Consider the following 13,013-nt stretch of genomic DNA (forward strand, 5'->3'; position numbering starts at 1 on the left):
CATGGTGGCAGGCGCCTGTAGTCCCAGCCACTCAGGAGGCTGAGGCATGAGAATCACTTGAACTGGGAGGTGGAGGTTGCAGTAAGCCAAGATTGCATCTCTGCACTCCAGGCTGGGTGACAGAACGATACTCTGTTAAAAAAAAAAAAAAAAGACTCACAATCTCCCCAAATCCCTGTTGATCACTAGTCTCTCTCCCATGTGATGATCCCTTTAGTTTTTTATTCACTAAGTTTGTATAGAGCTCCTTGGCAATCTTATGAACGGTTGATACTACATTACCATGCCTTTGCTTGTATTTGCTTTGTAATCAGTCATTTCATATATGTAGGTATGTTTTGTTCCTTAAGACCATAAATTCCTCCTGAGTCAGTATTACATCACACATCGTTATAATCCTTCTCAAGTACTTAGTTCAGTGTGGTGCTCATGTCAGCCATAAAGCAGAAAGGCAGAACTCTCTTTTCATACTCCCAAGAAAATGAAATTAGCTGGAAGTTTATTTTAGAAACAGAACAAAAGTTTTAGAGCTCTTCTGAAATTAGAAAAATCAGGCATGTTATTTTCTCCACTTAATTTAATGAAGAAAAAATCAAAACTGCAGCTCAGAAAACATTTCTGTGCATGACAACTGCAAGAGCTTAGCTATCTATTTAATAATACTTGTGGAAGGGCGGGGTGCGGTGGCTCACACCTGTAATCCCAGCACTTTGGGAGGCCAACGTGGGCAGATCACCTAAGGTAAGGAGTTCGCGACCAGCCTGGCCAACATGGTGAAACCCCGTTTCTACTAAAAATACAAAATTTAGTCAGGCATGGTGGCGGGTGCCTGTAATCCCAGCTACTCGGGAGGCTGAAGCTGGAGAATTTCTCGAACCCAGGAGGAAGTTGCAGTGAGCTGAGATCATGCCATTGGACTCCAGCCTGGGTGACAATTTTTTTTTCAAAAAAAAAAAAAATTACTTGTGGAAGAATACACAAGACATTATCATGAAATAATGTGAGGATTTTAGAGTTAGTTAAAAAAAGGAAAACATATTTTTGCAGCTTTCATAACTGTTTGAAAAGTTGTCTGTTTCAAGGAAAATAAAGAGTAATAAACATGAACTGTTCACTCTGGGTAAAGAATCTGCCACCCTCCAAACTCTAACAGATTGAGCTACAGATGAGACTTCCGTGTGTGTGTGTTAACTGCCATTCTCCATAAAACAGAATGCTGCAGCAGTTGGAAAAGTGAATTATTTTGGTATACTTAAATAGGATAAGGCTCTGAGAGTTTACAGATTTGGCCAGTATGTATTTGACCATAGTTTTATAACTCAGACTAGCAATAAATGACCAACACATCGTTTTTTCTTTGGAAAATACATTTAATCAGAAAAAATACTTGCAACATACTGAAAATCTCTGTGTAGGGAGTGTGTGTGTGTGTATAAATTAACAATTTAATGTTGGATATTAATGCATTTTTAAGTGCATAGATAGGTGCTATTTGAAAAATATAGTTATTTAAACTTTACATAGAATCTCTAAGGTGGAACAGTCCTGAAATTTGATTTTTAGGAAGTTTGATACAGATGATTAGGTTAAAGTGTTTATAGTCAGTTACATTTTTTTGGGTATGTGTGTCAAATGTTCCATTTGATCCTTTCTAGGCAACTGGGACATCTTTGAGAATAACTTGACTAAATAATTTATTTTCAGGGTAGGCTTGCAAAGCAAGTTAAAAAGGCAGAGAATTTAGGCCACTGAACTGTACATGACTTCAATCAGAAGTTCTTCGGGGGGATAATTAAGCAGTCATGGTATAAACTGTCTTTGTGAAACACAAGATTTATAAGCCTGGGATGCTTCAAATTTCAAAAAATAAGGATGACTCTACTACAATGGTGATAGCTTTTAAATGTTCGTTATTTTCATTTAGTTTCTGATAAGGCATAATTTACACTGTGGTGTGTGTACTCAGAAGTCAGCAAAAATTTGAGTTCAAGAAAGATTGTACTGGGGCAGGGTGCAGTGGCTCACACCTGTAATCCTAGGGCTTTGGGAGGCCAAGGCAGGAGGATTGCATGAGCCCAGGAGTTCAAGACCAGTCTGGGCAACATAGCAAGACCCCGCCCCCCTGCCCCCACAAAAAAAAAAAAAAATTAGCTATGTGTGGTGGTGTGCACCTATGGTCCCAACTCTCAGGAGGCTGAAGCAGGAGGATGTCTTGAGCCCAGGAGTTCGAGGCTGCAGTGAGCTATGATTGTGTCATTGTACTCCAGCCTGGGTGACAAAGCAAGACCCTATCTCTAAAAACAAAACAACAACAGACTGTATTGGGAAGTCTCTGGTCAAACTGAGTGAAACTAGGCTGATGTTGGTTTGTGCAAGCTTTGCATTGACTACAAGTGACCCAGTGGCTGACCTCACAATGTGGTATCCACTCAGCCACTTCAATTACCTGTTGCTTTGAGATGTCATGGCAATGCCCTTTCTTTGGTGTCATGTTTCTATTCAGAGCGTAAATTGTACATTTTATCACTGTTAGACTCTGGTTATAAAATCTCGTGGAATGCCATCATGATACACTCTTGTTGGGAAACCTTCTCATGGTGCAGGTGTTCACAGGGACATCAGTTTGGAGATTTGAGGTGGTGCATGGCCAAACCGTCTCATTTCCCAGAGCAGCAGATAACAGTAGCTTCTCATCCCTCCTCAGGTGTACAGTTATGAGGCTACATTTATCTGTGATTGCCACACGCTGTCAGTCAGTGCACTTCTAGTTCCATTCCATTTTATAGAGTTGGTTTTTTAGACTTCAGTTTTCTCGTTTTGAAGAACTTTAATTCTCGTAATTCCTGTGGCTGCAAACTCTGATCGACTCCTGGGGTCAATTTATAGCTCAGTGGAGACAGAATGTAACCATTTTGATAAAGACAGATTCTCTTGCAGAACTCAAAGGTGCTAAACATAATTCCAAAATATGGAGCTATCTGTTAAAACCGAAAATGAAAATCAAGTTAAATTCTTAAAAAGAAAACATCAATGTGTCTGCAGTCAACTTGGATCAGAGTAAATTATCTTGTAAAGTGAGATAATGGTGGTGGCAACACAAATGGTAACTCTTTTTGGAATCAGGGAAGATGGCAAAAGGAAAGCTGGTTCAGTGTGGGTTGGGAGAGGAATGACAGTGATTGAAGGGCATGACCTGCCTGGGAGGCGCTGGATTTGGGTCATATGCACGCAGACTATCTGATACTGCCTGTCACTATATGCTGACCTTGACTGGAATCATTTACATGCCAGCTAGTGCAAGGGTAGCCCAGAGTGCTTAACTTTTTTTTTTGTTGTTGTCATGGAGTTCTTTGGGAATATGATGCACATATGCATATACACATATATTTTTGCATAGAATTTTAGGATGAGGGGTTAGGTTCCCCTTAGGGGCCTATGAACCTCCATATTAGGTATCTCTGCACTAAATGCTCAGCTCCTCTGGAATGGGGTATAAGATACTCCACCACTGCACAGGTTCCTTCTCTACAGGGCTAACAGACAGTGTGCATTCATGGGCCTTGTGCTACCCATTAGTGCTAGAGGGGGTTTTCCAAGCAAACTGTGGTGGGGGTTGGGGGTGACAAAAGAAGAGGGTAGAATGGGAAGAGGCAGAGGAGCAGCGGAGACTGGTGGCTCTTCTCACCTTCAGTAAATTGGCTGTCAATCCATTCCAGAGCCCCAGGATCCCCTGGGCCTTCACTATCTGCCGGAAGCAGTCCACTGCTCCTGAGAAATGGACATCTACTCCTCCACTGTGTGGGAGGTAGGGGCTCTGAGCCTGGCAGGGAACAGAAGCTGGGATGAGGTGATTGAAACACTAGGAAATAAATGTCCTAGCAGAAGGAGCCAGGGTCTCAAGTCTACACTCTGGATGCTGGGCTCCTGGCCAAGATGATGGCAAAGAATGGCTGCTGTGGGGTTCTTCTTGTTCTATGGGCTTCGAATGGATATTAACATGCAATACAATCATGATACCCTGTCCATATATTTGTGGTTTATTTTGCCTGGATGGAAGCAGACATTTGGGACAGATTCAATTTCATACTTACATTCCCTCCCAACCTATGCCTTCTGGACATGATAAACATAATCCCATGCCCTTAGCCTTTTTAAAGTCTTCTTCTGTTTCCTTGTCTTTACTGGTCCTTCCCCTGTGGAGCTCCCAAGTGGAGGCTGTTCATTTCTCCACCTCATAGATGTGACAGGGTGGGGAGCAGAGCGATGGTGGCATTCTTCTCGCTCTCTGTTGCTGTTCCCAAACCCTTCCTCCTTCACTCTCATGACAGAAGCACTTAGCTGGGGCTGATGTCACTGAACCGTACTCCTTGGCCTACTATTATCTACTAATCTGGCCACTCTCCCACATTCATTGAAGACTGTGACACCTGGTTGCTCACCTTCTCCTAGCCTTGCCATCATCTTAGGTAACTTTGGCATCTATAAAGATGACCCAGCCCATGACCAGTTTCTGGCCTTTGGCTTCAGTGATCCTCACCTTTATACCATTTTGGCCACCCCTTGGATATCATCACCACCTTCAGAGCCATCCTGACCGAACCCTATCATTACCAAAATGCTCCATCTCTGAAAGGAACGTTTTATCCTTTAATAATATTATTTTTTGGAGACAGAATCTCACTCTGTTGCCCAGGCTGGTGTGCAGTGGCACAATCTCAGCTCACTGCAGCCTCCGCCTCCCAGGTTCAAGTGATTCTCCTGTCGCAGCCTCCACCTCCCAGGTTCAAGTGATTCTCCTGTCACAGCCTCCCGAGTATCTGGGACTACAGGTGCACAACACCACACCTGGCTAATTTTTATATTTTTAGTACAGACGGAGTTTCACGATGTTGACCAGGCTGGTCTGAAACTCCCGGCCTCAAGTGATCCGCCTGCCTCGGCCCCCCAAAATGCTAGGATTACAGGCACAAGCCACTGCATCCAGCCATCCTCTTAGAAAAATAATTTTACGATCAGATGAAATGACTTTTCAATATACCATCTACATATAAAACTGGTACTACCTGTCCACTATGAAGGGGATGTCCCCTCATACCTGGCTTGCAGAAATGGTGTTGAGTTTAGATTAAGCTATGCATGTACTTTGGTTTGTTTCTGAAACATTTACTTGGGGCTATATGGCATTCTGTGGCAATGGAAGCAAGACTATCAATGTGGGAGAGGAGGTGTGGTACAACAGTAAGAAGAGCACAACTCTGGAGTTGAGCAGGTTCATTTCGAGTCCTAGTTTCTTCACTTACTTGGCCCTGAGACCCTAGGCAGCTTATCTAACCTTCAGAGCATTCACTGCCTTTTAATACTTGGAATAATTTACTTATTTATTTCCTTTATTTATCTGCTCCTTCCCTGCAACTAGAATTTCAGCTACATGTAAGGAGGGATTTTTTGGTCTGTTTTATTGACTTCTGTATCCTTAGTATCCTTAACACACAGAAGATATTTAATAAACATTTGAATAAATGAAATGTATTCCATTGTCGACCTCCAGGTTGCCAAATCCAGTGGCTCTTTTTGGCTATATTATTACTGGATTTTTTAGGGGGCAATATTTGGCACTGATATCCAGCAACTCTTTTGGTCCGCCTCAATTTATATACCTTTTCTAGGAAATTCTACCATAGCTTTTGCTTTAAACACCTCCTACAGGCAGATGGCTCCCAAATCTTTATCTTTGGCTCTGACCTCCCACTGACCTCCAAAACCAAGCACCCAACTGCCTACTGGGCAGCTCTACCTGGATAGTACACAAGTACTCAAAACTCGACACACCTAGAACCCATTGTTGCCTTTCTCCTTGATGGTGTCAGATTTATTCTTTCTTCTGTATTTCTTATCTCAGTGATGAATGGCCCAACTCTTTAACAAGCTACCCCAAACCCGAAACCTGAGATTCCTTCATTTTGCCCACCCTTACTGCCCTATCCAAGCAATCATCAAGTCCTATCAATCTTGTCTTCTAAATAGAGCATTTCTCAAATGCAGCTCCTCCTCTCCATCCCCACTGGCACTCCCATAATTCAGGCTACCACCGTCTCATGTGGGCATTACTGCAGCAGTCTGTTACTGGCCTCTTGGACCCACTCTTGTCCTGTTCAATTATTTTCTTTTCTTTTTTCTTTTTCTTTTCTTTCCTTTTTTTTTTTTTCGAGACAGATTCTCGCTCTGTTTCCCAGGTTGGAGTGCAATGGTGCAATCACGGCTTACTGCAGCCTCAACCTCCTGGGCTCAGGTGATCCTCCCACCTTAGCCTCCCTGGTAGCTAGGACTACTGGCATGCGCCACCACGCCCTGCTACTTTTTGTATTTTTTGTAGAGACAGGGTTTCCCTATGTTGCCCAGGCTGGTCTCGAATTCCTGGGCTCACGTGATCCTCCCACCTTGGCCTCCCAAAGTGCTAGAATTACAGGTGTAAGCCACCACACCCAGCCTCCAATTCATTCTTCTTCTTCTTTTTTTTTTTTTTGAGACAGAGTCTCACTCTGTTGTTCAGACTGGAGTGCAGTCACATGATCTCAGCTCACTGCAACCTCTGCCTCCTGGGTTCAAGCGATTCTCCTGCCTCAGCCTCCTGAGTAGCTGGGATTAGAGGTGCATGCCATCACACCTGCCTAATTTTTGTATTTTTAGTAGAGACGGGGTTTCCCTGTGTTGGGCAGGCTGGTCTTGAACTCCTGACCTCAGGCGATCCACCTGCCTTAGCCTCCCAAGTGCTGGGATTACAGGTGTGAGCCACCATGCCCGGCCTCATTCTTTATACTACAGCCAGAACGCATTTCTAAGATTCCAATTCAGACCACTGACTCCTTTACTGACTTTTTACTGCCTATAGGATAAAATCTAAGCTCCTCAGAATGACATGTAAGGCCCTTCATGACTTTTCCAGCGTGAAAAGCATCACTCACCCCAATCATACTGACTGCACTCCTTAGCTCTTTTTTATACTCTCATTATCCCCTCTAAAGACTATTTATTTATTTGCATATTTATTGATACTTACTATATGCCAGACACTCAGGATACATTAGTGAACCAAACAGACAAAAGTCCCTGTTCCTATAAAGCTGAAATTCTAATTGCAGGGGAAGAGTAGACAAAGAAAGAAAATAAAAAAGCAAATTATGCCAAATACTAAGAGGAGGTGAGTGCTCTGGATAAAATAAAAGCAGGGGGAACATAGGGAGTGTCTGGAGGATGCTAAAGTTTTTATTAGGGTAATCAGAGAAGAACCTCACCAAGAAGATGGCTTTTTGGAGATCTGAAGGAAGTGAAGAAGCAAGTTGTACAGATATCTTCAAAGGCCCTGGGACAGGAGCATGTTTGGGGTGTTACAGAAGCAATGAGGAGGCCAATGTGGTGGTAATGGAATGAACAAAATAGAGAGTAATGGGATATGACTTCAGAAAAGTAAATGGTGGCTAGGTCGTATAAGGCTGGTAGGGCACACACACAGTAAGCATTTTGGCTTTTACTGAGAAGATGGGTCACTGGGGGGCGGTTATGAATAGAAGAATGGCATGACCTAATTTATATTTTCACATGATCACTTTGGCTGCTGTGTTGAAAAAGACTCAAGGATGGAGGGAAAAGTAGGATGGAGACTAGTTAGGAGATTACTAGAGTAATTTAGGCAAGAGATGATGGTAGCTTGGACTGGGATGCTAGTGGTGGAGTGGTGAGCAGTGGTCAGACTCCATATATTCTGAAGGTGGAGTCAACAGGATTGGCTGATGGACTGGATGAGGGTGTGAGAGGAGAGTCAAGGATGGCTCTAAAGTTTCTGGCCTGAGTGACGGGATAGATGGAAGTGCCATGAACTGAGATGGAGGATGCTATGGGAGAAGCAGGTTGGCTTTTTGTTTTTGTTTGTTTTTTGAGGGTGGGTGAAAACATCAGGGGTTCAACTGTGCAATGCCTGTTAGCCATTCAAATGGAGATGGGGAGTCTGGAGTTCGGGGAGAGGTCAGGGCTGGAGACATAATTAGGGAGTCATCAGTACACGGATGGTATTTAAAGCAAGGAGACCAGATGAGATCAGTTAGCGTTTGAGCCTGGGGATACTTCCACATTTAGAGGTCAAAGGAATAGTAGGCCCAGAAAAGAAGACTGAGAAGGAGCAGTCAGTGAAGAAGGAAAAAGGAAAGTGTGGTGTCCAGGAAGCCGAGTGAAAGTGGTATGTCAAGGAGGAGGGAGTGGTGAGCTGCTGAGGGCCCAGTAAGATGAAGACTGAGAAGTGACTGTTGGATCTAAACACATGGAGGTCACTGGTTATCATAAATAGAGAACTTCTGGCTGGGTGCAGTGGCCCACATGTGCAATCCCAGCACTTTGGGAGGCCGTGGTGGGAGGATTGCTTGAGCCCAGGAGGTCAAGGCCAGCCTGGGCAACATAGTGGGACCTCTATCTCTGCACAAAATATAAAAATTAGCTGGGTGTGGTGGTGCACACCTATAGTCCCAGTTACTTGGGGAGCTGAGGTGGGAGGGTTGCTTGAGCCCGTGAGGTTGAGGCTGCAGTGAGCCATGATTGTGCCACTGTACTCCAGCCTGGGCGATAGAGTGAGTCCCTGTCTCAAAAAATAAAAGAGAAGTTTATTGGGTGGTGGAGCAAAAGTCTGACTGGAATGGATTCAAGAGAGAATGGGGCCGGGCACGGTGGCTCACGCCTGTAATTCTAGCACTTTGGGAGGCCAAGGCAAGTGGATCACCTGAGGTCAGGAGTTCAAGACCAGCCTGGCCAATATGGCGGAACCCTGTCTCTGCTAAAAATACAAAAATTAGTCAGGCATGGTGGTGGGCACCTGTAATCCCAGCTACTCAGGAGGCTGAGTCATGAGAATTGCTTGAACCTGGGAGGTGGAGGTTGCAGTGAGCCGAGATCATGCCACTGCACTCCAGCCTGGGCGACCGAATGAGACTCTGTCCCCCCCCCAAAAAAAAAAAAGAATGGGAAGAGAAAGATTGGAGATGGTGAATATAGATAGACAACTCTTTCAAAGAGGCCTCTTTCACAATTATACTGTAATCATGTCCAATTTACATGTCTGTTTGTCATAATGTTCTGTGAACTCTATGAGGACTGGGTCTTTTTAATTTCCGTGTCTCTAGTGCCTTAACCAGCAGTTGATATTTGCAGAAAACAAATATCAAAATTCATTTCATTTCTCTCTTCACAAGACAGATGGTTCTATTTTACTAAGATGTAATGGCATAGTACAGAATGTCACACATGTAGTCCATATTACTATTGCCACTACTGATACATAGCTGCTGACATTTATTGAGTGCTTATGTGTCTGTTGCAGTTGAGGAAACTGAGGCTTAGGGACAGGTTAAGTGATTTGACCAAGGTCATACAGCAGGTAATGAACACATTTCATTGTTAGTTGTTTCCTATGAGACCTGTGATGGCTAGGACCACATTTTACTTAGCTTTTCTCTCTTTCACCCTCCTTAAAAATCTGTAGAAGAATGAATTACAATCAGAGAAGCTGTGTGAAAACTCAATTTTACTGATTCAAACCAGGCTTTCTGGACTTTTTTTTTTTTTTTTTTTGAGATGCAGTCCCACTCTGTCGCTCAGGCTAGAGAGCAGTGATGTGATCTCAGCTCACTGCAACCTCTGCCTCCCAGATTCAAGCAATTCTCCTGCCTCGGCCTCTTGAGTAGCTGGGACTGCAGGTGCATGCCACCACACCCAGCTAATTTTTGTACTTTTAGTAGAGGTGGGGTTTCGCCATGTTGGCCAGGCTGGCCTCAAACTCCTGACCTCAGGTGATCTTCCTGCCTCGGCCTCCCAAATTGCTGGGATTACGGGCATGAGCCACCTCTTTGTTGCCCCTGACCATGAAAGCTGGCTCTTTCTTGCTCTCCTTCTGATTACTAGATCCCCAAGGCCTTTATTACTTTAGGCTCTGATAACGCAGATCCCTAAACCAGAGATCCAAATCTGAAAGGGACCCTAAGATCTTCCCTTCCAATTATTCGTTTCACAAATGAAAACCTACAACCTGGAGAAGCAGAGCAACTTAACCAAAGCCCCCAGCTGGTGCGTAGCAGAGGCGGGCCTAGAGGTCAGATGCTCTGCCTACTGGGCCACTGCAATCTGCATTCCAGGATCCTGCCTCCTGGTGACTCTGTGACCTTGGCCTCTAGGCTCCAAGGCTTTGTACTACAACTTATGCCACACCTGATAGTCACCTAACTCATGCCCTTGCAGGACACCCCACCCCACTACTGTTGCTGCACAACCCTGCAATGCCAGTCATCATCTTGTCCAAGTTAGACTTCAGCTTCTCTCATGATCCCCAACTATAAGTACATTCAATACAGCACATAGTAAAAGGCCACTAATTCCAACTAGTGGGTATGTATAGGTGGGGAGTTGGCCTAAATGAGTGAAATCTAAATTATGAAATTTTGGAAAGACACTCCATTTTATTATATATGACTGGAACTAGATTAATGAAGGGCAACCTAGTACAGACACTTTTCAGGCCTTACTTTCATGCATGGTTGAGTAATCTGTGGAAGCCTAGGTAGAGCACGAATGTTCTGCATGTGGGTTTTAGCATCACACACACCTGGATTGGAACCCTTGTCTCTCTCCTCACTAGCTATTTGATCTTAAGCAAGTTCCTTAACTTTTCTTTTTTTTTGGAGACAGGGTCTTACTCTGTCACCCAGGCTGTAGTGCAGTGGCATGATCTTGGCTCACTGCAACCTCTACCTCCTGGGTTCAAGCGATTCTCCTGCCTCAGCCTCCTGAGTACCTGGGATTGCAGGCACGTGCCACCACACCTGGCTAATTTTTTTATTTTTAGTAGAGACAGGGTTTTGCCATGTTGGCCAAGCTGGTCTCAAACTCCTGACCTCAAGTGATCCACCCACTCAGCCTCCCAAGGTGCTGGGATTACAGGCGTAAGCCACCACACCCAGTGAGTTCCTTAACTTCTCTGAGCTTCAATTTCCTTATTTCAAAAATGGGAGTGATAATACCTAGCTCTTAGAGTTGCTGTAAACATTAAATAAGACAATGAAGAGTGCCAGCAACATTATAAGTGTCAATAATGTTAGCCATTATTAGTAATAAATAGGTACTTCAGCAGGCTTTAAAAGCAGCTTCTTTTGGTAAACAGTTTAAACATCCCTATAATTATGCTGTTTATATGACTAATTTGCTTACTAAGCCCTGGGTTATTAGAATTTTAGGTTGGTGGCATGCAAATTAATGCAATTTCACAATTCTTTATTTTATTTTAATGATTGTTATATCTTTCCTCATTAATCCAGCTCAAAGGATCAATATTCTATGCTTTAAGAATATAGAATGCCTGGGCGCGGTGGCTCATGCCTATAATTCCAGCACTTTGGGAGGCTGAGGCTGGCAGATCGCTTGATCTCAAGAGTTCAAGACCAGCTTGGGCAACATGATGAAACCTCATCTCTACAAAAGAAAAAAAAATTAGCCAGGCATGGTGGCATGTACCTATAGTCCCAGCTACTCAGGAGGGAGTAGCTCCTGAGGTAGGAGGATAGACTGAGCCCAGGAGGTTGAGGCTGCAGTGAGCCAAGATTGTACCACGGCACTCCAACCTGGGCAACAGAGCAAGACCCTGTCTCAAAAAAAAAAAAAAAATTCTCTATCAAGGTGAAGGGTGAAACTTGAGTTATGCCTTCTCTTTAAGGTGCAGTGACAAGCAAACACAGATGGTCGTGAGAAACAGAATATGAAATGGACAAGCTGAAGCTCCCAGCCTGGTTGTAATCCCAGCTACTTGGGAGGCTGAGGCAGGAGAATTGCTTGAACCCGGGAGGCAGAGGTTGCAGTAAGCTGAGATTGTGCCACTGCATTCCAGCCTGGGTGACAGAGTGAGACTCTGTCTCAAAAAAAAAAAAAAGAGAGAGAGAATGGGAAGAGAAAGAGTGGAGATGGTACATAAATACAGACAACTCTTTCAAAGAGTTCTCTTTCACAATTGTACTGTAATCATGTCCAATTTACATGTCTGTTTTTCCTAGTGTTCTGTGAACTCTGTGAGGACTGGGTCTTTTTAATTTCCATATCTCTAGTGCCTTAACCAGCAGCTGACACATGACCGGTGCTCAATGAATGGCTTGCTGAATGAGTACATAAAATGCTCAGTATAAAAGTGGGCTGGAATTTTTAAAGCATTTTCACATAATTTTATGCATGAGTTATAAAAATGGAGGATCAAGACTTATACAATGTAATGTAGAATCTTTGTAGAAGACAAATATCAAAATTCATTTCATTTCTCTCTTCAAAAGAGACTGTAGATGGTTCTGTTTTACAGTAGGCAAAATGGCTAGGGGTCTTCAAAATGGCTGGATGTCTTAAAGTGTTTCCTTTAGCATTGTTCAGACTCAAGCTCCTTTCCTTATTACCCTCTCAGTAAAGAACTGTTACCAAAGGGATACTAAGCCTCCTTTTCCCTTACAAAGAATCTGCCTAATCACAAGCCTTCAAGTTCCTCCTGCTAATGTAAGACTGAAATATTGAAAAGAGGAAATTATGTTGATGCAGGAAAGTAACCTCCTTATTTTGCTACCAAATGAGATGATTGATTTATCATCTGCCAGTTTCTGGTAAGAACTGTAAAAAGCCCCGAGTCATGAGTCAAGGGAATCATTCTGTAATCTAGTGCTCCCCACAGCTAAAACAAAAAGACACTAAGTAACACGAATTACATAACAGGTCAATTATAATCAACTTGTGATAAATCAAGACCCATCTATATCCAGTCTTAGGACCTTAACAATCTTCCAAATTTCTTTTTTTTTTTTTTTTTTTTTTTTGAGACGGAGTCTTGCTTTGTGCCCGGGCTGGAGTGCAGTGGCCGGATCTCAGCTCACTGCAAGCTCCGACTCCCGGGTTTACGCCATTCTCCTGCCTCAGCCTCCGGAGTAGCTGGGACTACAGGTGCCCGCCACCTC

The 13,013-nt window shown here is 43.6% G+C and overlaps 1 protein-coding gene across 1 annotated transcript in view; it reads right to left on the reverse strand.

Moving 5' to 3' along the window:
* Positions 1-1,356: 1,356 nt before the first annotated feature.
* Positions 1,357-13,013, reverse strand: part of SLC25A43 (solute carrier family 25 member 43) — a 48,626-nt gene continuing 36,969 nt past the window's right edge. Inside the window, exons 4-5 of the mRNA XM_023198683.1 lie at positions 3,686-3,820; positions 1,357-2,978 (exon numbers count right to left, since the gene is read on the reverse strand). Of these exons, the coding sequence (XP_023054451.1) occupies positions 2,781-2,978; positions 3,686-3,820 (333 nt within the window). The 3' untranslated portion in view covers positions 1,357-2,780. The remainder of the gene's footprint in view (positions 2,979-3,685; positions 3,821-13,013) is intronic.

Source organism: Piliocolobus tephrosceles, chromosome 12 (genome assembly GCF_002776525.5).
Source record: "Piliocolobus tephrosceles isolate RC106 chromosome 12, ASM277652v3, whole genome shotgun sequence".
Classification (NCBI taxonomy): domain Eukaryota; kingdom Metazoa; phylum Chordata; class Mammalia; order Primates; family Cercopithecidae; genus Piliocolobus; species Piliocolobus tephrosceles.